Here is a 27931-nt window from a genome sequence, read left to right as displayed (position 1 = left end):
GACAAGGTCGACGGCAGGAGATAAGAAGATAACCAACCATTGATTGGTAAACCATCGTCTAGAGAGAAGGTCGACGGGGACACCGTCGCTTGAAGATAACCAACCAACGATGGCGAAACTATCGTCCGGAGACAAGGTCGACGACATGAACGATAGCATGAACATCGCCGCCTGATGATAACCAACCAACGATGGGGGTACTATAGTCTGGAGAGAAGGTCGACAGGGACACCGTCACATGAAGATAACTAACCAACGATGGAAAAATCATCGTTTGGAGAGAAGGTCGACGGCATGAACATTGTCACCTGAAGATAACTAACTAACATGTGGAAACCATCATCTGGAGACAAGGTCGACGGGTAAATCGTCGCCTGAAGAGAACATAGACCAACGGTGGCGGAAAGCACATCGTCTGGAGCATATAAGGTCGAAACCAACACTAACAAACGGTCATATAGCTGGACAATAATGTGTAAAACTACGCCAAGAACACGAAGAGGAAACAACGAACAATGCGAAGAACGACTGACAATGCGAAGAAGAAGAAACCAAACAATTCAAGAATGGTGAAATACATCAAAGAGAAGACAACATGAAGAAGGACGAAAAATAGAATCGCCAACAATACTCCCCCTCGGGCGAGACTACATGAGAGACAACAAGACAAGAAAGCAAGACAACACTCACTCAAGAAAAGACAACAAAGAGGACAACACCAAGAACTATATGACAACACTCCCCCTCAAGTTGAAATCCGAATACCTTCAACTTGAAAAGAAGACTTCCAAGGCATGGCACCAAAACCCTCTTAGACATTTCATCAAAGACTTGGGGTGCACCTTGGAGAACAAGAAGAAGGCTAAAAAATATAGAAAAGAGAAAATAAAGAGATTTTGGGTTGAGATTTGAGATTCAAAAGAGAAAGAAAGGGGGAATAGATGGTTGAGACACTCAAAATAGGTTCTCAACAGAAGACAAAGGAGTAGAGGGTTGCGGCAACTTAGGAGATCTGAGTTTTTTTTGTTTTGGGAGTAATCGCAAGAACTTGGAGAGAAAAGGGCGATTAAGTGCGTGCGATTAGGGGGAGTAATCGCATGCGATTAATGGAGTAATCACATGGAGTAATCGCATGAGGAGGTTAATTGCATGATGGGTAATCGCTGAACCTAGAGTGCGATTAATAATCACAAGGGGATGCAACACATATAGAAGAGGGATTTTCAAGAGATATTGTTCAGATATTTTAGGGTTGGTTTTCGGCAAACCCAAAAACACTCACACAACCCATAAAGAAAGAAAAGAAACTAAGAGATGAGAGAAATCTTTTGCATGGGCCAAGGGAGAGAAAATAGGGTTGTGGAAGAGATATTTTAGGGATTTGGTAGATACTTTCCAGATTTTGGGGGAGTTGCGCACGAAAAAAAAGTACGGAGAGACGCACGAAATAGAGGAACGTTGGTGCAAACCCGGAGGCTCGCGAATAACTACCAGGATTTTAGGAGCTTGATGGGACCAAACTGTCACATTCATATAGGCATATCCATATCCCAAATTAAATGAACAAGCACTAAAAGATGATTAATTGCTACTTAAAGAGTCAACAAATATCTTTAAAGAGGACTCATGATTGGGAAAACATTCTATACTAAGCATAAATGTAATGTAAGAAGAAGAGGATTTAAGGTTCAAATATCTAACTTTATTCCCTGATAAGTTGCTGTCCACAAACAAAAATAAAGATCTAGGGCCCAAATCTTGATGGAGAATGGCAAAGGCTCAAAATATCCTAGGGTAGTTAACTAGGGATGTTCCTAAGGATTCCTAAAGGCTAAAAGGGTCGTAACATGGCTGAAAATATAGAAAAATATTACCCGGAAAACGCAGCAGCCCTTCCACTTGTAGATCTTACTAGCAAAGGTCCAAGGTGGGGATGATGGAGAAGACCGTTATCGCATTTCTAAATACCGGACAACAAAAGGCCTCCATGAATGGAGGTGAAATGGCCATGAGAGAGTGAGTGAGGGTAGAAATAAGGGAAAGAAAGAAAGAGGAGATCAAATGAGTGAAGGAAGTGAGAGATCAAGAGAACTAGAGAGAGAAAGCGGGAAGGTGAGGGGGAGAGAGAGAACGAGAGGGAGAAGAATGTCGTGGGAGAGGTAGAGAGAGAAAGATCGTGAGAGGGGAGAGAGAGAGAAAGAGAAAGAGGTGAGGGGGAGAAAGAGAAAACGTGGGAGAGGGAGAAGAGAAAGAGAGGACGTGGGAGAGGGAGAAGAGAGGAGACGGCTACCTTTTGGCCTCTTTTAGGTTTTCTCAAAACTTCTTTCAAAACTAGGGCTCTCTTTCATCCACCCTTTATTTATAATCTTTTGCTAGCAATTCTCCAAGTGAAAGGACCAACATACCCTTCTTGTAATAACATAAAACAAGGTGATAAGTAGGGGCATAAATGGAAAAGTGGATAAATAAAATAAAACAAGGGTGAGTGGTGGGTGCAAAAATGGGCCCTAGATGATTTGGACAACCCCCACATCTAGGCATACTAAATAACCAATAGATAAATCCAACGACCAATAATAAAAGCAAAAATGACAATCCAAAAGCAAATAAAGATGATTCAACGGTCGAAAGCGCAATAATGATGATCCAACGGTTACTATTCAAAAAAAAAAATGATGATCCAACGGTCGGATCACATCAAACGTGGGAGAGCCTTGCGAGAGAGGGAACACGAGATAATGAGAGAGAGAGATAATGGTGTGGAGATGAAGGGATCGACTCTTCTTCTTTCACTTTCACTGAGGATCAGCCCTTTGGTGCTGATACCATGTTAGAAATGGAGGCTAGGGTTAGGGAGAGGAAGAAGAAGAGGAATGGAGAGATGGAGGGTCTCCACTAGGGAGCTCGTCATGTAAATGATGTATAAGGTCCAAATAGGGCAACATCTACACAATGACTACAATACCCTCTACACTACATATATTACCTAAACTACCTTTACATGTTATTCAACAAACATTATTACAATTCATTTTTATTTTCTGTGGAAATACGATTCTTAATGATCATAACTTGGGGAATCTAACTAGTTAAATTTAGATAATTGAAGTTTGAACCCTTAATTTCTTTACCATAGAATTCCATGTTCACTTCTTATCTTCATGCCATGATAAAGCATATTTTATTCCTTGTCTGAGGTCATCATGAAAATCCTATGTTTCAGGTTATGCTCATGTACAATTTTCTTTTTCTTTTGAAGGTGGACATATTCCGTGGATTTACATTGCCAGATGCTCCAAAGTTTGCACAAGTTTTTGGAGGACAGTTCATTGGACAGGAAAGCTTTAGCTTGTTTCAATTTGATCTTTTGAAATGCCATGTTTTATATAAGATTAATTCGCTTAGATATGCCTATTAATTATTGACATGAGTACGTACATATAAAAATGGTTTTAAATTTCAACCAAAATCTGAAATTTCAGGTTTCGGTTGAGACTGAAATCGAACCCGGGTACACCCGAAACTTTTTCGAACGAAATTTTGAAATTTCATTTTTCCTAAAATTTCGTCCAAAATTTAACGAATTTCACCCAAAAATCTCTATTTAATTTATTATTTAATATTTAGAAATTTTGGTAATTTCTCCTGAAAATTTGTTGGAGATAAAATATTATTTTATTTGTTTTCGTCGGATTTTGGCCGAAATTTCTATTTCGGTGAGGACCGAAACACATTTCTATACCAAAATTTGAAACCATGCATATAAACACACTTGTTGTAATATTTTGTTGCCCTTAGAACGTATCTTTGGGTGTTCCTCATTGAGTTGTGTGACTTTATCAAGTTGCATGTTTTTAGGACTGCAGGCTTGCAGTTATTGAATACTGTCATCTTCCTCGTATGGTGATATTGCATGAAAATTTGGTACTCAAGTTTTGTTGCAGTTTATGTTTTATTACATTTTTCATTGTAAGTTGCATTTCTGTAATATTCATCATACGATATACATTAAGGCTGAGTGATGTGGGTCTTTCCATCAAGGTTGAGTGACCTATTGGAGAGATGGTTCTTAGTGCGTTGGACGTCAAAAGGAAAGATCCTGTGGAATGTGGTCTTGCTGGCTACACATAGTTTTGTGGAAAGAAAGGAATGCTAGGGATTACTCCCATCTCTTGGATGGGAGCCACTAGATCCCGGAAAATTGAAATTTAATATTCATGGTTCCATCCTAGGAAATCCTGGGTCGGAAGGAGCAAGTGGGCTACTAAGAGATGAGGCAGGAGTTACGAGGTAGGGCCTTCTCAGGATCTACTGGAGTTGCGGATTCCAATGAGGTGGAGGTGAGAGCAGTCCTCCAGGGGATGGGGATAGTAGAGAGTAATGTCCTAGATAGGCTGATTGTAGAGGGAGACTCCCTTAACGTCATCTGGTGGCTGAAGAGGAGTCAACCCCGTTCATGGAGATTTGCACATTGGTTTGAGGAGATCATGCAGATAGGTTAGCTCGGGCTGGTGCTGCTAGGGAAGGCATAGAGATGTTCGATTTCCTTCCCGTTAAGGGTTTTTATGTATTCTCTCTCTCTCTCTCTCTCTCTGTACTGACCATCTTGGGTGGGTGAGGGGTGTGGGGGGTGGGGTGGGGTTCTTTACTTCTTCCATCTAATATTATTTCTCATCATTCAAACAATAAAAAGAAAAAAAGAGAGGCATGCGGTAAACATTAAAAGTCATAAATTTTGTGAGGGTTGATTTACTGTCACTTTCAACCTCCCGACTTTTCTCCCATTCTCTTTATCATCCATGCTTACGTTTTATCTAATAAAACTATGTAGCGCATGCTTACGTTTTATCTAATCCCTTAACGAAACGACATGCGTCCCAAGGATAACCCAAGGAAGCAGGATTCTTCCCTGGGAGTGGGGAACCTCGATTCCCGGGTTCTCGAATCCGAAACGGGAATCTTCTCGAATCCCAAAAAACTGGAAATCCCTATTCGGATTCGCCAGAAACCCGATTCTCACTTTTGGGAATCGTGGTTTATGATTCCCCGGAAACTCGATTCCTACTTTTGGGACCGCGGTTTAATATTATGTGAAATGCGATTTCCCGGCAATTCCTCGGAAATTCCCCGGCAATACCTAACTCCCCAGCGAATCCCCGACATTTCCCAGGCGACTCCCCGGTGACTCTCCAGTGACTTTACGATTCCCGCTTCCGACCATCCCGCGGCGACTTCAGGATTCCCACTTCCGACCACCTCGGAAGCCTTCGATTCCCGCTCTGGCAACCTTGGGATAACCCTGCACCACTGGGGACCATGCACTTGACCTCACACGTCTAGAGACTTTATTAGAATCACAACTCGAAAAGTGATACAACACTTATTCCTTATACTATGTTGCTAGAGAACATCAGAGGGCATGAAACACATCCCCAAATCTCCACACCACTTACCAGAACAAGAAATATTCAGCCCTTCATCATACTTCGCACGATAAGGTGATCATAAGTAGAGTTGATACTTGAAAAATTCAGTTAAATTGTGACAAAATCGAGTACTAGTAAGTGGTGGTGACGATGTTCAAGTTACATAAGGATCAGGACATCCAAATTAAAAGTTTACCACCATACTTCAGTGACGATTGTCATGCTGAAAAAGTATTGGATTGGATGACCGAGATGGAGAGTCATATAACTTAAAATATCGGAGAAGGAGCAGGTTAATCTCATGGTGATTAAAATCCAGGGTTATGCTTTCGCATTTTAGAAGCAAAATTCCAGCCATGGTGAAGATGAACTAAGGGATAAGATGAAGAAAGAAATTAGGGTATATTTTTTCTTCTAAAATATATCCAACTATAGTATGAATGTTATCAAAACTTGAAGCAAGAAACCGAAGAGTTTGAGAGTAAACAATAAGCTTTATTGTTTGGAACTCGTTGCTGGATTTGTTAAAGGGATTCATTCCTCTAAATTTCACGCTACTCTTCAGGAAGGTACAATATTGTATAATTGTTTGAAGTACTCAGCTGAATGATAGTTGTTTCCACTGGAATATGAGTTGTTCTAAGGTAGCAGGACATAGTCCCCTTCTACTTTCCGATTAGGTCACCAGATTGGTGATTGGTAACTGTGTACTCTAGTGTATTTTTATCAGTTCATTCTGAAGTTGTTTCTCAATTTCATGCTAACAGGTTTGCCCTACAAATAAACATAACACATTGAAGAGTTAGTTAAGGTGTATCTTGTCAATGTGGATCTATCAACAGAAGGCAGGAGTGTAATTCTGCTCTTATGCACCATGGAAGTCGCTCTGAAAGCCCAAACAGTTGATGGGTGATGCTACTACCACACATCTCACCGGAGAGAAAAATAAATAAAGATCTTTATTCTCTACATTAACTGAACGGGGTTGAATTTTCTGACTTATTTTGAAGTAAAATAACTAAATTTCCGAAACCTAGGCTTCTAGAAGGTTCATAATGCAAGCAAAGTTCATGAACAAGCCAATAATTCAGCAAAGATGACATGATAGAACAAGAGGGTTAACATAGATCCAGAAGTATGCTGAAGGCGACTAGAACATCATGCCAACATAAATAGTAGGACATACAATGTTCCATCCATCACAATAGTGGAAAGCTATGTCATTATGATATCTAGGGATTTTCAGGGATTTATATTTAATTTCTAGGTAAATTTTTACTATGTTTTGGTCGGCCCTAAGAAAACTAACATAGTTAGTTTTTTTGTCTAGTAGGGTGCTTAATTTTGGCTTTACAGCAACATGTAACACTTTCTAAACCTAGAAATTAGGCTTTACTTAGGTTGATCTAAGGGGTGAAACTGATCATATACTAATGTTCAAAATTGATCTACATCGTTTTTAAGGCCTAACTCCCCAAAATTTAGTTTTTTTGCCCTTTTTCGTCTTTTTTATACTCTAAACACCTACTAATGTTTAAGTTAGGTTACATGTGGTCTATTAAGTTCATAGTCACAAATATTTATATAGGAAATTTCTCCCGACATTTTTGTGATATTTTCATGCTAAAAAATAAAGGTACTGATATTGGCACTACCATGTTATGATAATTGCACCAAGCCATTTTGTCTTGTTAGATAACTACCTGGTGCAAAGAGAGAGAGAGAGAGAGAGAGAGAGAGAGAGAGAGAGAGAGAGAGAGAGAGGCGTGAGAGGAAGAGAATGGCGTGAGAGTCTAGAATAAGTTCAAAGCATTCTCTCCCCCCATTCGATATATTAATGATAATAATTAACATACTATGACCATAATACCCTTAGTACGTTCAACACTCCCCCTCAAGCTAGAAGGTATATATCATACATTCCAAGCTTGTTACAAGAATCTTTTAGTTTTGCACTACCCAATGGCTTGGTAAACATATCTGCAAGTTGATCTGCAGATCGAGTAAACACTGTGCAGATCTCGCCACTCTGAATTCGATGACGAATGAAGTGACAATCAACTTCAATATGTTTGGTCCGTTCATGGAAGACTGGATTTGTTGCAATATGAATTGCAGCTCTATTGTCACAATACAACCGTGCTGGAGATGTAGATGAAAAACCAATCCCTGCTAAGAAGGATCGAAGCCATATTAGCTCCCCACTTGTATATGACATAGCTCTATACTCAGACTCTGCACTTGACTTGGACACAACATCTTGCTTTTTACTTCTCCAAGACACCAAATTATCTCCTACAAACGTGCAATATCCCGTAGTTGGTCTCCTGTCAGCAGGAGATCCTGCCCAATCTGCATCACTAAAACCTTCTACCTTTTCATGTCCATACTTTCTGAAGCATAGACCCTTACCTGGAGTACCCTTTAAATATTTGATAATCTGAATGATAGCAGTCCAGTGGGAAGTACGTGGAGCACTCATAAAACGACTAACCATACCAACTGCAAATGATATGTTTGGACGGGTGACAGTCAAATAGATTAGTTTTCCAACCAGTCTTCTGTATCGACCTGGATCATTCAACAACTCTCCTTGATCAGGAAGAAGTTTAACATTTGGATCCATAGGGTTAGTCGCAGGTTTCACCCCCATTGAGCCTGTCTCCTCTAAGATGTCCAGCACATACTTTCTTTGTGACAAAACTTGTCCATGACGAGACCGTGCTACCTCAATACCAAGGAAATATCTGAGCTGGCCCAAATCTTTAGTGGAAAACTCTCCTTGAAGAAAGGACTTTAGATTTTGGATGCCAGACTTGTCATCTCCTGCAATTACAATGTCATCAACATACACTATCAAGAGAATATATCCAGAATCAGATTTGTGACTGAACACGGAATGATCAACAGCACACTGCTTCAAGCCAAAGCGCAAAACGGCAGCACTAAATCGTCCAAACGAAGCCCTAGGCGATTGCTTCAGACCATAAATTGCCTTCTGAAGGTGGCATACAGAAGAGCACATCTCCCCTCTGAGCAACATACCCAGGAGGTTGCTCCATATAAACTTCCTCTGAAAGATCACCATGAAGGAAGGCATTCTTAACATCAAGCTGATACAGAGGCCAACCACGATTAACAGCTAAAGAAATCAGTACTCGTACGGACAGAATTTTGGCTACCGGTGAGAAAGTCTCCTGATCGTCAACGCCAAATGTCTGAGTGTACCCCTTAGCAACAAGGCGGGCTTTGAGACGTTCAATAGACCCATCTGGTAGGTACTTGATGGCAAAGACCCAACGACAGCCAATAGGTTGGGCACCAGAAGGAAGAGAAACCAACTGCCACGTTTTATTGGAGTGAAGTGCAGCCATCTCAGCATCCAAAGCAGCCTTCCATCCAGGATGATTGAGAGCATCTGTAACTGACTTAGGCAAAGTAACTGAAGACATGCTAGAGACAAAGGACCGAAAAGATGGTAAGAGATGCTCATAAGTAACAAAATTAGAAATAGGATGAGCCACAGTACGTGATCTAGTCCGGGATGCAATAGGTGAATCATGAGTAGGAGAACAAATACCTGAAGGTTGACAATCCGACTGTGGAAGAGGATCAGTGGGCTGAGACGGTGCTTCAGTCGTCGAAAGAACGACCTGGCGAGGGTCCGAGTAAAAGTTTTCAGTTCAGAATCCACAGGACCTGGCAGAGAATCCACAGAATCCTTAGGGTCCACAGGAGAACTTGTGGCAATGTCTGGAGCACCCACAGGAACTGGAAGAGAATGACCCATCACTAAAGGAACGGGAAGGCTAGGGATGTCAACATGTAAATGAGGACCTGGGCCAGACAAATAAGGCTGGTCCTCAAAGAATGCGACATCTGCAGAAACATGTCTTTCGAAGGTGAGGGCTATAACATTTATAACCTTTTTGGGTTCGAGAAAAACCCAAGAAAATACACTTCTCTGCGCAAGGGTCTAACTTGTCAATACTTGGAGACAAATTATGAACAAAACACGTACATCCAAAGACACGTGCCACTAAAGGAAACGGATCTCCAAGAGGATACAAGACAGAAAATGACGTTTGACCAGATAAAACTGAAGAAGGTAGACGATTACTTAGGAAGCATGCCGTGAGAGCTGCATCTCCCCAGTGAATCTTAGGAACCTTCATCTGAAACATAATCGTACGAATCATATCCAGCAAATAACGAATTTTCTTTTCAGCGACACCATTCTGTTGTGATGTGTGTGCACATGACGACTGATGAATAATACCACGAGAGGAAAGAAAATCATGAAAGCCGTTATCCACAGAAAAATATTCCTTAGCATTGTCAGTACGCAAACAATTAATCGTACATTTAAATTGATTTTCCACCTCAAAATAAAAAGTACGAAATGCATGAAACACTTGAGATCTATCTTTAAGTAAAAACAACCATGTGGTCCTCGAATAATCATCAACAAATATGATAAAATATTTATGTCCATTTAACGAAGTAGTTCTAGCTGGACCCCAAACATCAGAATGTATAAGTTCAAATGGACGAGACACTCGACTACTAACTCGAGAAGGGAAGGACACACGATGGTGTTTTCCCAACTGACAGGACTCGCAATGAAAAGATGGAATTGGAGTTGAAACAAACGAAGACTTTTTAAGCATATCCACAGGTGGATGGCCCAAACGACAATGCCACTGATAGGCATCCACCGAAGTACGAAGAGCAACACCAGCACTAGCCTGATCAAGGTAGTAAAGGCCATCAATCTCACGGCCCAAGCCAATCCTCGTCCCAGTCTTCATGTCCTGAAAAACACAATGAGAAGAAAAGAAGGAAACAGAACAGTTAAGAGACTGCGTTAATTGATGAACAGATAATAAATTAACAGGAAAAGACGAACATATAGAACAGAAGACAAGTGAAGACCCGTCGAGATGGAGACTACACCCATGCCAGAAATAGGGGATGTAGTCCCATCAGCCAAGGTAACAGTACGAGGACCCATAGACGGAATAGAGTGGAAAGAAGAGAGAAAGTTAGGGTTACCAGTCATATGGTGTGAAGCACCTGAATCAATGAGCCATGAAACAGAAGAACTACCAGAGAGAAAACATGAGGGGCTACCTTGATGCGCAGACGTGGCAGTGGGCTGCTTTCCTTTGTCCCGGGTACAGAGAACTTCCTCATATTCCGCACGAGGGACAACCAGAGTATCAGGCGTCACAGATGGAGCATCAGAAGAAATACCATTAGAAGCAGCAGAAGCATTCGCAGTTCTGGAGGGACGAAGTTCAGGGTGTAAATCATAGCAATAATCAACGGTATGTCCAGCCATACGACAATGAGTGCAAAAACGGGGCCCACGTCCACGGCCATGTCCAACACCACCATCACGGCCACGACTACGACCACAACTATCACGGCCACGGCCAAATCGACCAAAAGCACTAGATGAATGGAACGAAGAGGGAAGAGTGGCTTCAAAACCTTAGGCTGCGATGAGGAATCTTTCGAAGCCATAATAACCACCAATTACGACAATCCAAATAACCAATAATTAACAAGGACCAAGTAAACAACCACCAACAATTCGTCCACAGATGACAATAGGAACACAAGAGTCAATAATCCAACAAACACCAATAATCATCCACACTCAGCAGCCAACAACCAACCAACACCACCAACAATCTACAATAAATCCACAATCATCAGCAATCACGAACAATAATCATAACAACCCAACATTCACAAGGAACCAACACCACTATCAACAATTGTCAACCAATCCACCACCGACAACAACCACCGAGCATCACTAACAACCAAGCGACGAGGCACAACCGATCACTCTAACCAGCAACCAACAAGCACCAATAAATCTACCACAGGGAATCACCAATAAAGTCGCCAACAGTAAACATCCACACCAACACCACAATCACCAACACCAACACCACAATCACAATCACCAACACCAACATACAACTAAATCTGTTAACAAATCACGGTCGCAGGCACAAAGACAATGTTCCGGGACAAATAAAGAGACAAAAAAAAAATAAAAATACCCCAACACATAGAAGAAAGAGAGTAGAATCACCAACAAACTTCCTGGAACCAACAAGAGAATAAAATATGGAGAAGAAACAAGTTTAAACCATGAAGAGAGTAGGATTTATGGACTGATTTTAGAAGAATGAAGAGTTAGGGACTGATTTGAAAAGATAGGGTTAGGTTTGAAGGATGTGAAGGGAAGAAACAAGGAAGAGTTAGAGTTTAGGGTGGGGGGAAGGGGACGTGAGTGGATTAGGGTTAGGTTTTGGGTGTGAATAGGGGGTGCAAGTGGGTCAGGAATAGGTTTAGGGTTGTGTTTACGGTTAGAGTTGAAAGAGAAGGGATTGTGTTCGTCTCGTCTCGTCTCGTCTTCAGGGTTAGGGTTTTAGAAGTTCTAGGTTTTAGGTTTCTTCAAGGATGGGTGGTCCGATCTTCAACCTTGAAGAAACCTACATGGTGCAAAAAGAGAGAGAGAGAGAGAGAGAGAGAGAGAGAGAGAGAGAGAGAGAGAGAGAGAGAGAGAGAGAGAGAGATTGGCGTGAGTCTAGAATACGTTCAAAGCATTCTCTCCCCCCATTCGATATATTAATAATAATAATTAACATACTATGACCATAATACCCTTAGTACGTTCAACATGTCTTATTATCTAAAAAGCTGTCTATGGTTATTATGGTTCCCAAGAAGCTCTCAGAAGCAAATTAAAAAAGAAAGGAGACGCTGAGTTTGTGCATTTATTAAAACATTGTATTGCCAATATCATTACCGAAAATAAAATATGAAGAATCTGAATGAATTTTCAAAATCTCAGGTAAATTTTTGGATTGTCGTTTTACAAAAAATTGCAAAAAATTGTGATTTTTTTAAAATGCTGGTGATATTTGTGATTGAAGACTAACATCCATTTGAAGATCTAATATTTGTTTTTAGGGAGCTTTGTTGTTTTTAGGATTTTTACCTTAATTTTGTTTTTATAAAAAATGAAGAAGAAACATGAGTGTTTGAACATATCATTATGCTGGCTATGCTATTTGCTGGCACTCATTTTAAATTGCCAATTTATCCAGACGTCTGTGGATTCTTATAGAATCAAGGAACTCATTCTCTTGCATAAGGCCTATGATTTCCTGTAGCGCCAAATGTTTGTTTGGGAATTTTAACTAGTGTGTGTTGAGATGATATTTAGATGTCAAACAAATAAAGATTAGCATGGCTAAATAGCGATAGTTTCTATGATGCTTATTCTTTGTACCTACATGATGTCACATAATTCATGCTTATCTTAATGATTTCATTTTCTTTCTCTGCTACACAGATTTGTATCCCACATCCTATTTTAGTTATAATTTGCAGTAATGTATTCACATGCTTACTTTCCTTTTGTGCTAATTATAAGAGAATTTTTTACTTCTTTGTTTAAGTGATTGGAGTTTGCATATTTGAAGAAAACATATTTGGGAACTCATATGACACGAGCTTTATTTCGTCTCCATTATTGTTTGCAGGCTTTGGCAGCAGCTTGTAAGACTGTGGATTGCTTTAAGCTTGTGCATAGTTTGCACGGTTGTTTTCTTCGAGCTGGGGATCTTAGCTGTAAGGACATTACTTTAAGTGAAATATTTTAAATATGATAGATCGTTGGGTTGAGAGCTAAGCCACATGAGTTCTCTTTTCTCCACTTCGCTGCTTTTCTCTTCTCTTCACAATCTTCTTTTACCATTATATGCCCAAGTAGGGATCGGGATCTTCTAACAATAACAGGGTCTAGAGCATGATCTAATGTTTTTACTCTTCCTTTATCTCTTATTGACTTGAGGATCGTTCCTTCTCTGATTCAGAGTTGTGCATTGTGGATCTTACCTTCTTTGGTATCAAAGTCATTGACATCTCAAATTTTCACTAATAAAAAACAAGATTAATTTTTCATTTGAACCTACTCGCAAGGAAACATTGCGAACATCATTAGAAACAAGTGAGTCTATGTTGGTCCAAGTTCGGGCAAGCTCATTAACCACGTTGTTAGCATGATGGAGTATTGGAGTAAAAGGGATGGGGATTTCGACATAATCATCAAAATATGACTAGGAAAATTGCCAAAGGTTGAACCATTGGGCTTACAATACGAACAAGTGTCCTTGTTGCAGATAAGCCAACCGCCCATTGGTGCTCCATCCTGACAAATTAATAGCACTCACAAAGTCCTCTTCCACTAAATGTGCCTACCTTCTTGATCCAAAGTTAATTTCTAATCTTTTCAATAACCCTCTAATTTTTACCTCACTAGAACCATCCATACTAATGCCCCCGTGTCAATAGAATCATCTCTAAGCAAGTGAAGTGACTGATACCAACATGACCTGGGTTACCTATATTAAGATATTGAAATTCAACTTTATAAAATTTTGAGGTGGGGGAATCCACCGGACAATGTTTCTCATTAGCTTTTCTGCACCAAGTAATCGCCTTCCACTTCTAATGTGATTCAGCGCTGAGAGTTTCCATTTTTGGATAGTTTATTTTTTGGACCAATTTCTATTTTCTGACCACTTTCTATTTTTGCCTTGGCGCAACGGTAAGGTTGCTCCATTGTGACCTGGTGGTCACTGGTTCGAGTCACGGAAACAGCCTCTCTGCTAAGCAGGGGTAACGCTGTGCACATCTAGCCCTCCCCAAACCCCAGAATGGCGGGAGCCTCGTGCACTGGGCCGCCCTTTTTTCTAGTTTTGGCTGGTTTCTTTTTTGGTATGTTGTTATCCTAGATGTTGGAGCTGCCACATCAGATAGGACCCACATCTTACCTTGACTTATCACCTTTTTTTACCCATTAACCGTGCCATGGCCCACTTAAGCCACTTAACAAATGTCACTTAAGGTAAGTCACTTAAGAGATGCTTATAGCCAATTGGATCAAAGCAACACCCCCCGCCACCCCAAAATAAAAAAGGCAGCCACAAGGCAGCAGCCATCTCTCTCTCTCTCTCTCTCTCTCTCTCTCTCTCTCTCTCTCTCTCTCCTGCTCTTCTCCCTCTCCTTCCTCTCCTTTCTCTCCTCCTCGTTTCTCCTCTTTCTGTTTCTTTCTCCCATGTCTTGTTCCTTGATGTCCCAGCCCCCTTATGTATTGTCCGCTACTCGCCCACCACAATTTATCATTTCCCCTTGACATCACCCTTCATCCCTGTACAATACGGCGGCCGACAACCACCTCCGTTCTCTCTTACACCCCACGACCTCCAACTCTGCTGGTTGCAACCTTGTCTGCCATTCTTTTCCTTCTACTCATCTTCTTCTCACACTGCTGTCTATAGTCTCTGTCCCAATGTTTTCCTGCTGTCTTTTCTTCTATACTGCAGTCCACTTTACCTCTTTGTTGTCCTTTGCTGCCCCCGTTGGCGTTAATTGTGTGGCCCACATTGGGACCCACACATTGAGTTGGACTCCAAACTCTTCTTGAAGTCTCCCACTTAGTGATTTATTTTAAAAGGCAATTTTAGATGATAAATCCCATACTATCTTCAGGATAAATTAATAATATCTAATTAGTGGTGTGGTGTCATTAGAACTCCTAGTTCTAATCAAGTTAGATTCTATAAATATCTCTCTCTTCTTGATGGGACGAGAAAGAGATATTAAGAGATAAAGAATTCCATCCAAAGGGGTTCCTGGTCTGAGAAGGAAGAGAGCCTGTGATTCCATCAATCAAGTCATAAGGCCTTCATCAGATTAGACGAACTCCTTTCAATGTTTGTGGTGCGCACGGGGTAGATCGATACATTCACTGGGACCGATTGCCAGAATTTTTAGCTTCATGATCTAATCGCCGTGGCCGAGGTACGCTTCCACTAACTACTATGTGTAATTCTAGGTTAACAATTGGTATCGGAGCCACCTTTGGATTATGGTGATTGATCCAGATTGATTAATTGATTTTATTGTTGAAAATTTCGGATCAATTTTCTATCAATTTAACCGTTCTATATTTGATCCGGAAACGGATTGATGAATGGTTTTGGAAGTGATTTTGCACACTACCATCGAAGGGGTAGATTATAGTAAATTGATTTGAATCATTGGGATGATATGTTAATGGATATATGATCCGAGTAGTAGTAAAGGATCGATATTGCTCATTGATCCATGTAAGTTTAGGTCAAGTGGTTTCCCGTGCTCTGCCTGCGCCTTGTTTCTTCTATATGTCGATCATCCCGGGAACTATATCGCTGGACTAGTAGAATCGCTGGCGTCGCTGGCTTCATCTGTCGTTGGTGGCTGGTCGTGGTTTGGAGACACTCAGCACAAAGGAAACCACAAACAAAAGGGAAATCACTGCTTTGACTCTCCAACAACTTTTCTCCCATTGTATTTATAATAGTCACTTTAGTCAATGACAATAATGTGCCTTTTATATAGTACATAAACTAAGGGGTATAGTGGTAATATCCTCTCTACTTATATATGTAAAATGTGTTATGTATACTTGTTTAAAAAAGCATCTCCATACGACGTATATACACCCTAGTAATGGTGCCTATAAGCCGTCTATGTGAGGTTTAATTTTGAGTTGGAACATTAAAATTTTTTCGAAGCTGATCGTGATGCCTCTATTCCATTCATCCATGATTTTAGTGTTTGAAGTGTTCATTATAAGATTTCATATAGCTTCTTGATTGTGTGGATCTTTCTAACTTAATGTAATGCATCTTTTTTTTATTTGAATGGAGTGACATATCAGGTCCAGTTTTTTTCTATTTTCACATAGCATTTTGACGCTTGATACAAGCTTTTATGTTCTTCCTTGATTCATCAATATATTTTTGCAGTACCGATTATATATCAGGTTCATCGTGCACGTGATGGGAATAGCTTTGCTACCCGACGAGTTGATTCAACACAACAAGGAAATGTCATGTTCACTTTGCTTGCTTCTTTTCAGGTAATGCATTGTATCCATTCAATCATTTTCTCACTAGATTTAGTAACATGTTTAGAAATATTAATTATAGGCTTTAAATGGTTGAAATTTTAATCACTTTAGTGGCCTACTGTGTGCTCCTTTTTCTTTAATAAAAAAGTTTTCTGTCTTTTCTTTCTTGTTTTTCTTTTTTTTTTTGCGACGGGAAAACCATGTATGTCAAGAATGGGATTTCTTTCTTGTTTTTCTGTTTGATATCTTCTATAGAAAAGTGTTTGCTGAAAGGTTTGACATTTACAAGTTCTTTCTATCACAGTTCAAATTAGAAATCTCTAAAAAGTAAAAACACATTCATTGGTCAGATGTTATTTAGATTATTGTGGATTGTGGATGTGGTATTTCCTCTCTTCTAGATTAGTAAATCAAGGTTGAAAAACTACAGGGGAAAAAATAAGAAACCGGAAGAGAAGAAGAGACAAAGAGATAATGAGTAGACAAAGGAATAAGAGATGAGGAAGGGAGGTGTTTGAGTGGTTGGAGAAAACCCCACCCATGGACTTCTCTTTTTTATTTTTGCGCAAAAAATAAGAGATAAATAAGGTTCATTGACATATGTCACAAACATAGGCAACTTTATCACATGGAAAGGATTAAAGTACAAAACTACGCATCTACACTAAAAACCACAATAAAAATTAATAAACCCCATTTCACCTTTCAACAATGCAAAAGATGGGTCCCATCCAGCCTTTATTCTTCTACCTGCATGTCCAGCTTGTCAATAACATCATGAAGATGAACCCGGACTGTATCCTTTCACAAGTATATTAGCCAACTGAGAGGCAGACCAAACAACTAGAATGGAGATAGTATGAGAAGACACTTTCTCATGGACAGAGTGACATTCCAACACTATGTGCTTAATCCTCTGATGAAAAACTGGATTAGATAAAATATGTATGACGGCATGACAATATATTTTCCATAAGCTCAGATGTAGCATGAACCATCGATCAATATTCAATTTCAGCTAAAGGACGGGCAAAACAACAGATTGCTTCTTACTCTTCTATGTCACCAAATTACTACCAACATACCATACCTGCTGATAGACCGTCTAGCCTCAGACAAGCCAACCCAATCAGCATCACAGTATCCGCTAACATCCAAGTGATCATGACTCTGATACAGTATACTTTACTCGGTGATCCTTTCTATTACGTTAGAATGCAAATAACTTCCATAATGATGTTTTTATGGTTTATGCATGAATTGACTTCCCAGCATAAGGTCTGAATATGTAATAGTCAAATAAATAAGATTCCCAATTAAATGCTGATAGTCTCTTCTTCATCTATCACTTGAGTGATTTAATCGGTGAAGATGTCTACCTTAAAATTCTATAAATGGCTGGTAAAATATAAAGGATTTAATAACACCTTCTCCAACAGCTCAAGCTTTTGGAGTAACTGGTTGTTTCACAATGGCTACCAGATGAGAATTGCTAAATGCATCCATAAACTGGCTACTCAGGTTCACTACATGTAATATGTTTGGATGAGTAACTGTGAGGCATATTTGTGTATAATAACACCTTCTCCAACAGCTTAAGCTTTTGCAGTAACTGGTTGTTTCACAATGGCTACCAGATGAGAATTGCTAAATGCATCCATAAACTAGCTACTCAGGTTCACTACATGTAATATGTTTGGATGAGTAACTGTGAGGCATATTGGTGTACAAACAATCTTCTTATCCATTGCCACATCTCGTTTAATAGTTTTTTGTTGTACAAAATGTACTCACACCCACATCCATACATACATAACTTCTGGAGGGAATAGTGGGGGCAAGTAACTTCTACTTTTTTGTTCAAGCAAAGCTTCCTCTTCATGCTTAGGCGTCAATCCATTTAATACAAGTGTACTTTGGTCTTATAGATGGCCAATTAACACCACTTAGCAATCAACTGAAAAGGAGGGATCCTCCAACTTACAAGTTTATGTTTTCCGTATCCTAAGCTCCATTAGAGAAGAGAAAGAAGAAAGAAGAAAGGAGAAAGGAGAAGAAGAGAAGAGAGAGTAGAATGACTTTCCCTCTCATAACATGTATTATATATATGTAACTAGGGTTCGTGTTCAATGTCTAAAATAATTGGGTATGTAATTACACCGCTTCGTCTAACACTCCTCCTCAAGCTAGAGTTTATATGTCATACATCCTCAGCTTGGCACACATATCATTTAACTTCGCTATGTCTAGTGGCTTAAACATGTCAGCTGGCTGATTGCCCAATCTAGTGAAAACATTACGTATTTCCGCTTTTTCAATCTTCTCATGAATGAAGTGGCAATCCACCTCAATGTGCTTTGTCTTCTCATGGAAGACTGGATTTCAACCAATATAAACCGTTGCCTTATTATCCCAATATAGTGATGCTGGAGATGAGGAATGCAAGCCAATCTCTTTGACAAAAAAGATCTCAATCAGATCATTTCACCACACGTATGGGCTATTGTCAATACTCCGCTTCAGCCCTTGACCTGGCTACCACATCTTGCGTTTTACTTATCCATGAAACTAAGTTGCCTCCCACGTATGTGCAGTACCCCTGTAGTAGACCTCCTATACACAGGTGACCCAGCCCAATCTGCATCAGTACAGTCCTGTAATCTCATGTGATTATGCCTTTTCCTTTACCAAGAGCTTTCTTCAGGTATCTTACAATCTGGGTAACTGCTATGCAATGAGATGGTGAGCTCATGAAGTGACTCACCACGCCGACTGCAAATGAGATATCTGGATGGGTCAAAGTGAGATAAATCAATTTTCCATTTAGTCTTCTGTATCTACCTTGATCCTCTAGTAAATCCTCTTGATCATGATAGAGTTTGATATTAGGATCCATGGGTACTTTAGCAGGTCTCACTCTCAAGAGTACTGTTTCTTCCAATATATCTATTGCACATTTTCTTTGTGGCAGAGACAATCCACCACGTGAATAGGCTACCTCCACTCCTAGAAAATACCTAAGGTGACCAAGATCTTTTGTGTAAAATTCCTTCTCAAGAAAATCATTTAGTCCTTGTATGCCTTATCTATTACTCCAAGTAATAATAATGTCATCCACATAAATGATTAGGATGGTGTATCCTTCGTCAAAAGGGCGGCCCAGTGCACGAGGCTCCCGCCATTGCGAGGTCTGGGGAGGGCTAGATGTATCCTTCGTCAAACTGAGAGCTAAAATAAGGATGGTCAACAACACATTGTTCCATGCCAAATTGCATAACTGGCTTGCTAAGCTTGAGGAGATTGTTTAAGGTCATAAAAGCTTTACGCAGACGGCATATTGCATGCTTCATCTCTCCCTGTGCAACATACCCTGGAGGTTGCTCCATAAAGACTTCTTCCTATAGGTTATTATGTGGAAAGGCATTTTTTATATCCAATTGATAAAGCGTCCAGCCCATGATCACTGCCATATAAATCAGAATACGAGTGGAAGGAATTTTGGAAACTGAAGAGGTTTATGTGTAATCAATGCAAAAGGTCTGTATGTACTCTTTGGCAACCAGCTGTGCTTTCAATCTTTCAACTATCCCATCTGGTAAGTATTTCACGGAAAATACCTAACGACAACAAAGAGGGACCAACTGCCAAGTATCATTACAGTGAAGTGCACCCATCTCAGAATCCATTGCGGCTTGCCAACCTGGATAAGCTAATGCTTCTGCAATAGAATGAGGAAGAGAAACAGAGGACATGATAGATAGAATAGAACGGTAAACAGGCAAAAGACGAGAATAAGAAACAACATTAGAAATCAAATGTACAACAGAATGAGAATGTGTGCGAGAAAAAACTTGTGCATCATCAATTATAACAGAGGGAACATGTACTTGAGGGTTGGAGTCAGATCTGTTAGGCTGAGAAGGACGTGGGTCGCATGAATGGCGGTCCACACAAGTAGGGAGAACAATTAGTCGAGTACCACAGGAGTAAACCTGCACTGGAGAAGGTGACTAAGACAAAGCCGAGGATGACAAAGCCGAGGATGGTAAAGGAAGAGGAAGTGGAGGATCACCAATAGACATGTTAGGAGAGTCCGCGAAATATGTGGTATCCTAAAAAAAAGGTGACATCAACGAAATATTTAAAGCCAAACAAAGATGTAATCCAACATGGACCCCATATTTCTGAATGGACTAACTAGGACTCTTATACACGACTAACAACTCTAGAATAAAAAGAGATGCGATGTTTAATAAACTGACAAGACTCACACTGAAATTGACTTACTGGACTATAAACAAGCGAAGAATGCTGTAGCTTTTCCACAGGAGGGTGGCCCAAATGTCAATGCCATTGATGCCACTCAATAGAACTCCGTAAAGCTGTAGCAGTAACCTTCTGATCAAAATAATATAGCCTGTCCACTTCATGACCCGAACCAATCTTCCTCCCAGACTGTAGATCCAAAAACGTACAACAAGGAAATAAAGTGAGAGAACAATGAAGATTTTTAGTGAGTTGACTAAAAGAGAGCAAATTAAACGGAAAACACGGAACATAAAAAAGAGAGGAAAGGGATTGGCCAGAATCAGGAGAGGCGACCCCAACCCCAGAAACCGAAGAGAAAACAACCAAGTGTGACTCACATCTGAAGTGCACAACAACGATGAAGGCCCCGGACGAAGAAGCGAAGTTGAACCGAGCTCGAAAAATGAAGAAGGTGGAGTGCGCAACCCGAACAACCAAGGGTTGGTGGGAATGGTAAAACGGATGTTGAAAAATACCAAAAAACTGGGATCGAATAACCCAAAAAGGGTTGTCCGAAGGATTGGGATGGGAAGATGGGTGCTGCTAGGGCTTGTAGTGAGGGGTAGGGTGGTGCGACTTGTTAGGATTTGGAGTTTAGGGTCGTTCGGCAAAGAGAGTGAAATATTGGGGGGGGGGGGGGGCGGCGCATACAGCAGGGGTGGCGGCTCCGCAACCGAAACCCAATTAGGGTCGTTTTGTCGAAATTCAATACGAGAAAAAATAGTCGTTAATTAGATTCCGTCGGATTTCGGCCGAAATTTTGAAATTTCAGCCAAAATTTCAGTTTCGGTGAGGACCGAAACGCATTCCGAAACCGAAATTTGAAACCATGTTGGCCGTATCCCAAGTTCCATTGGAGAAGAGAAAGAAGTAAGCTGAGACTGAACTACGAAGTCTGGAATTTAAATGCATTTTTCATGCATTTTTAATTCCCAAGCTCCACTGGGCACAAAACAGGGGGGTGGCGGCTCCACAACTGAAACCCAACTAGGGTTTTTTTCTCCACTTCTTCAAGACCCTAATCAGAACCTTTAGCTTTGGTACCTTGTTTGTCATATCCCAAGCTCCATTGGAGAATAGAAAGAAGAAAGCTGCGATTGAACCACAAAGTCAGGAATTTTAGTGCATTTTTCACATATTTTTCGTTCTGTACTTTCACCACACATTAAATTCATGCAGTTTTGTGATGCAAGTAATGTATATCAAATCCTTTGGGAAGTTATTAGATTTGGTTTTTAAACCTTAACCCGGTTAATCAAGTATGGTGATTGTTAGAAGTGGATAAGGAAAGAGGAGAAGAAGAATAGCGAGGGAGAAGATGGTGAGATTCTCCACTAAGGAGTCCTCCCATGTAAATGATGTATATATAGGCTCAACTAGGGCAACATGTGTACAAAGACTACAATAGCCCTCATACTACAAATAATGACTAAATTACCCTTACATACTCTTCAACACTCGCCCCCCGCAATCTATAGTGTATATACTATGGAACTCTAACTTGGTACAAATAAAACTACAATACCCATCCAAACAACTGTAAAGCCCATACAACAAAAAAAGATAATCATCCCATACACACGGCCCAGCTTGGTACAACACTCCTCTCAAGATGATGTGGTGAATAAATAATGAAAAACATAACGAAAAATAGCAATGGCCACAAGAGTACAACAGCGAGGTCAACGCACATTAGAAAAGAACAACCCTCCTGAAGTAGCACTACGGCGAAGGGGATCACAGCAGGGCCTCCCCTGAATGAGAACTCGACTAATAAATCTGCAGACCACGACTGATCGAACGGAGACACCTTGACAGGGAAATAACAGCGATCCATCGAGCAAAATAAGCACCAAAGGTGCGCACACGAGCAACGACGATGCAACATGACCACCGACGATGCACCACGAACAGAGATCAGGTGAACATCACATCGCCAATAGAAGAAGAACCGCAACCCATAAGGAAATATAAAATCAGCCAACAACCACAAGGATCAACCACCAACCAATAGGGGCACAACAAAGTGACGCACAACAACCAACCAACGATGGCAAAACATCACATCGTCAGATAACAAGGCCGAAATCAACGCCAACGACCCGAAATATAGCCACCAGTAACGATAAGGCCGAAAGTAAAGCTAATGATAAGGCATATAGCCACCGACAACAACAAGGCCGAATGCAACGCAAATGACCGGGCATATAGCCACCACCAACAACGAGGCTGAAAGCAACACTAATGACCGGGCATATAGCCACCAACAACAATGTGGATTGCTACGCAAACCACTACAATCACAAAAAAGGCATAAAATTACGCGTGTAGAAGCACCAATAAGGTGGATTGCTACGCAAACAACTACAACAATGACAAAAGGCATAAAACTACGCCAAGAAACTACACTCACTATGTAGAAGCATCAACAACATGACTCACAAAGCGATTCCACGAACAACACCAAGCATGGACGGAACCAACCAACAACGTGAAGAACTAACCAACAAAGAACAACAATGATCTCAACCATGATCAACCCAACCAACAAACTAACCACAACCACAACCAAACCAACCAATGATGATCACAAACCAACAACCAACCAAACAACCAACCAACAACCAACCACAAGCAATAAATCAACAACCAACCACAACCATTCAAACAACCCCTGTCCACCAACAAACTAACCAAAAGACTACCAATAAAGAATGGAGAACAACATCAACTAGAGAAGACAACAAGACAGAAGAGGAAGAACAGCCACCGACAAAAACCGCCGACAGGGAACTCCATGTTGAACAACCACCAACAAGACTATCAACAAGGAATGATGAAATGACATCAACTTGAGTCACCAACAACACACCAACGAAGAGGGTGGGACTACATCAACCCGGAGACGACAACAAGACAACAACATAACAACGACAAGGCAACACTCCATCCTTGTAACTACATGAGGCCTTCAACATTCCCCCTCAAGTTGTGGCCATAGGTATGACATCTCTCTTAGACATTTCAACAAACACTTGGCATGCACCTTTGAGATCAACACAAACACCATATAACACAACGGATATAGAGAGAGGGAATAAAGATTAGGATGGAGTGGGGGAGAAGGGGATTCAAAAGAGAATGAAAGGGATGATTTAAACCATAAAGAAAGGGAATAGGAAACTAGAATGACCCCAACAATGGACAAATGATTGAGAAAGAAAGAGATTAATGGATGTAGAACAAGTGGGGAACAAGAAAAGAAGGTATGAATGGGGGAAAAGGAGGAAAATAATATACAAGAGGGGATCTTATTGGGTTTTCTTTTTGTGTTTTGGATCGATGGATTTACAAATGATTTTTACAAAAGAGGTTGGGTTTAGGGACTCACAAGAAGGGGTTAGGATTTTTAGGGATTTAGGATTGGGGAAGAAGGATTTGCGGTTTTGGAGAGAGATTTAGGGTTTTGGGATGGATTTAGGGTCGGGGGGGTTAGGGATTCACAAGTGGGTGTGGTGAGTTAGGGTAGGACTATTAACAGTAGTAGTCAGAGAGAGAGAGAGAGAGAGAGAGAGAGAGAGAGAGAGACTCTTCTTTCTTTCCTCTTTTCAGGATCTTTGCTCTCATACAATGTTAGAAGTGGATAAAGAAAGAGGAGAAGGAGAGTGAGGGAGAAGAAGAGTGAGGGAGAAGATGGTCAGATTCTCCACTAAGGAGTCCTCCCATGTAAATGATGTATATATAGGCCCAACTAGGGCAACATGTGTACAAAGACTACAATACCCCTCGTACTACCAGTAATGACTAAACTACCCTTACATACTCTTCAATAGTGACTATATGGAGTTTACAAATTAGATGAATATTGTTTGTTGCAAGCAGGGCCTTTAGTTTCAGTGAAAGCTCCAAGTTTCTAGCAATGTGTAAGATGAACATTAAGATCTCCACAAAACCTTACATTCCCTATTGAGTAGCTAGAGGCTTTGTCTTTGGAAGCATGCAGATTAAAACATATCTCCAACATTTAAGCCTTGATTTGCCATAATTCATTAAGCTCCCTGTGGTGCTCTCTTTGATCAAACTATAGTTGCCGCAAACGACTTTTGCGGGTGGGAAATGTGTTTCCCCATTTCCGAAATGTGAAAAAGTTGGGGAAATGTTTTCTAAACACATGGAAAAAATATGGGAAACATGTGGGAAACATACGGGAAACTTGTGTGAAAATATGTTAAACTTGTATGAAACGTATGAGAAATGCGTAGAAAACATATGTAAAACATTGAAATCACACTAAAAAATTGTGGAGTACATATTAAAAAGAAAAACGATAGAGTATATATAATATAAAAAAACTAGAAATGAGTAAAAATGTATGCTAAATAACAATATATATGAGCAATGATAGATACAAGGGAGCCCTTGCATAAAGAGCCGCAAAAGGGCTCTTCATTGGATCCACGTCGTTTTCAGTTACATTTTAAAATCGATTGAAAAGGTAAAATCAGTTACATTTGATGATGTGGATCCAATCAAGAGCCCTTTTTGGCTCTTTATGCAAGGGCTCCCTTGTATCTATCATTCCTCTCTCTCTCTCTCTCTCTCTATATATATATATATATATATATATATATATATATATATATATAAAACATTGCATGGATTCTTTGCCCCCTGATGCCGAATCCGTGTCGACAAGTCTCCACACGCGAATTAGACATGGATTCACGTGGGACACACCCGGATTCTTGACATAGACGTGTCTTGCATGAATCCTGTATTTTCGGGCGAATCCAACACATCACTGTATGTTTTAAAATGCGAATCCTGTATATTTCCCCTTAAGCATGTTTTCCGCTTAATTTTTTTTTATATAAAAGCACATTCCGTATTGTTTTAATAAAAACCCTAGCGCCTCAACCCTCCACCCTCAAACATCAACCCCCTTCCTCCTTCGACTCTCTTAATAAAATGCCTCGACCCTCTACAAGCGCGCCCATACACACAAATATATATATATATATATATATATATATATATCAATTTTTAATTTTTAAAATTTTATTTTATTTAGTAAAAATTACCGAATCCTTGAGTCTTATTTTTGAGGATTGCCGAATCCGACACCTCGAATCCGTGTCGGATCCTGACACGCGAATGTGAATCCATGCAGATAAAAAAATATAAGCTCAAGGGTTCAAACATTCACCTTTACCTTCTTGTTTTGATGCTAGTAAACCCAAATTGATTAGTCTTTATGGGCTAATGTGTTGCTTTGTAGTGTTGTGCCTTAGACAGGAACCTGACAGGCCATATCGCTATTACACAACACAACACAACTCAACACATGGCTTGCGGATCAACATGCATAAAGGAACCAAAGAGCTTGTACATACATGGGAGACATCATCCTCGGAAGATGTTCAAGTCAGAGCTCAAGTAAAAGTTCCCACAAACATGCCGAGCAAAGTGCTAATGGAAGCTTGGAGTTGAACCAGCATTGGTGACCACCTCATGTACCTCTCAACATGATTTGAAGAATGGAGGAAGTCACAAGATCCAAAGCAAGTTGAAGAGTTCATTCACAAGTTTAAGATGTCCAAGAAAGTGTGGAGGAGCCAAGACATCAAGAAGACTCAAGGTTTACACTTTTAGATTGTATTGGAGTCTTCTTGTTTTAAATGTATTTGCACTTTCAAAGGTTTTCAAAATGGTTTCGTAAAACAAATTTGATGTCTTTAGAAACCATCAACACTCCCCAAAATGTATTTGAAAACCTTGGACAAAAGCCCAAAGACCATGGCCCAAGGCCCTGGATTTTTATAAGTTGAAAAGGATTTTCAAACAGGGCCGGTCGACCAGGGCTCCCCGGGCGACCGCGGCAAGGTGGTTGGAAATCCAGCACTTGTCGAAACATAGCGGGTCGGTCGACCGGGGCTTCCTGGGCGACCGCGGAGGTGTTCCTGGAAATCCAGAAACACTCCATCATGGTCGGGCCGGTCGACCGCCATAGTGCCAGGCGGCCGCGGATAGGTAACTGGACAAAAATATAAAAGTCCAGGTAGCCCTCGCTGGATGACCACCATGGGCCGGTCTGAAATTTGAAATTTATATAAAGAGCTCGGTAAGGGCGGGCGACCGCCGCGGCCTGGAAAAAGAGCCGTTGGGGCTTGCGTAGGTTGACTTTTTCAACCCAGTTTTTACAGTTCTACTCCCCAAACGGTCATATCTTTCCATGGGCTATTTAAACCCTATCCTAGACCATCTAATCAACCTTTTGGCAAATCATTTTCAAATCCTTTGAGCCTAAACTTGCAAATCTAAGGTTTTTTAGTTTGCTCCTCTTCATACTTTGATTTGTACATTTACATTCAACAAGAGGATCTCCGTAGGGCTTTTATTGGTGTAATCTTTTGGAGAGAGTGTGAGCTTTTGAGTGTTTGTATTAGCCTATCAAGAGGCATTAAGTGAACTTTATTTTCTTCCATTCTCATTGTAATCGGGGTCTACGATTCGGCCTAACAACAAAGGTGAATTCGGCGCGAAGAGGAGCTTCTCCCTTTGAGGCGTTTGCGAAGAGGGATCACTACCTTGGAGGCGGTTTGCGAAGATGAGTGATTTCCTTGGAGGCGGTTTTGCAACGAGGGATTGTTCCTTGGAAGCGTTTTGCAAAGAGGGTTTGTTCCCTTGGAGGCGGTGTACATTGTAAAGCTTGGGACTCGGCGTTTAAAGAGATCTATCATAGTGAAGGAAAATCCTAAGGAAAGACCAAGTACTTGGGTAGTGGAGTACGTCCGTTTGTGACCGAACCACTATAAATCATTGTGTGGTCTCCTTGCTCTCCTTCTATCCTCCTTTGGGTGTTTGGTAAATTCTAACCTTCATTTATGTTTATGATTAATTGAACAAGGGTTAGATTTAAACTTGGAATGCTTTTCAAAAGCCTAATTAAATTTATAATTGCTAATTGTTAAAATTGGTTTTAACATTATACATAATTAGGGCAAAAATTTTAATAACCCAATTCACCCCCCTCTTGTGTTGCCTATGGGGATTTCAAAAAACATAATTAAATCATGTATGTATGCCTGTAATTTTAATGAAAACTAAGAAAAAGATTATAATTGCATGTATGTATGGGTAAAAGCACGTAGAAATTTGAAATTAAGAAATTCCAGACTTGCAAACACAGACTTGCAAACACAGATTTCTT

At 40.4% G+C, this 27931-nt stretch overlaps 1 protein-coding gene across 3 annotated transcripts in view; it reads left to right on the top strand.

Annotated features, from left to right (window-relative positions):
• LOC143857242 (acyl-CoA hydrolase 2-like) overlaps positions 1 to 27931 on the top strand; it is an 85909-nt gene that overhangs the window by 36046 nt on the left and 21932 nt on the right. For all 3 annotated transcript variants that reach the window (XM_077367663.1, XM_077367662.1, XM_077367664.1), the window contains exons 7-9: positions 3260 to 3338; positions 12999 to 13085; positions 16310 to 16422. In XM_077367663.1, the coding sequence (XP_077223778.1) occupies positions 3260 to 3338; positions 12999 to 13085; positions 16310 to 16422 (279 nt within the window). The remainder of the gene's footprint in view (positions 1 to 3259; positions 3339 to 12998; positions 13086 to 16309; positions 16423 to 27931) is intronic.

The sequence above is a fragment of the Tasmannia lanceolata genome, unplaced genomic scaffold (genome assembly GCF_043159265.1).
Source record: "Tasmannia lanceolata isolate RefF3 unplaced genomic scaffold, GAP_Taslan_0.1 ptg000024l, whole genome shotgun sequence".
Lineage (NCBI taxonomy): Eukaryota > Viridiplantae > Streptophyta > Magnoliopsida > Canellales > Winteraceae > Tasmannia > Tasmannia lanceolata.
Note: the sequence above shows the minus strand (reverse complement) of the source record. Positions and strands in the feature narration are given on the sequence as shown.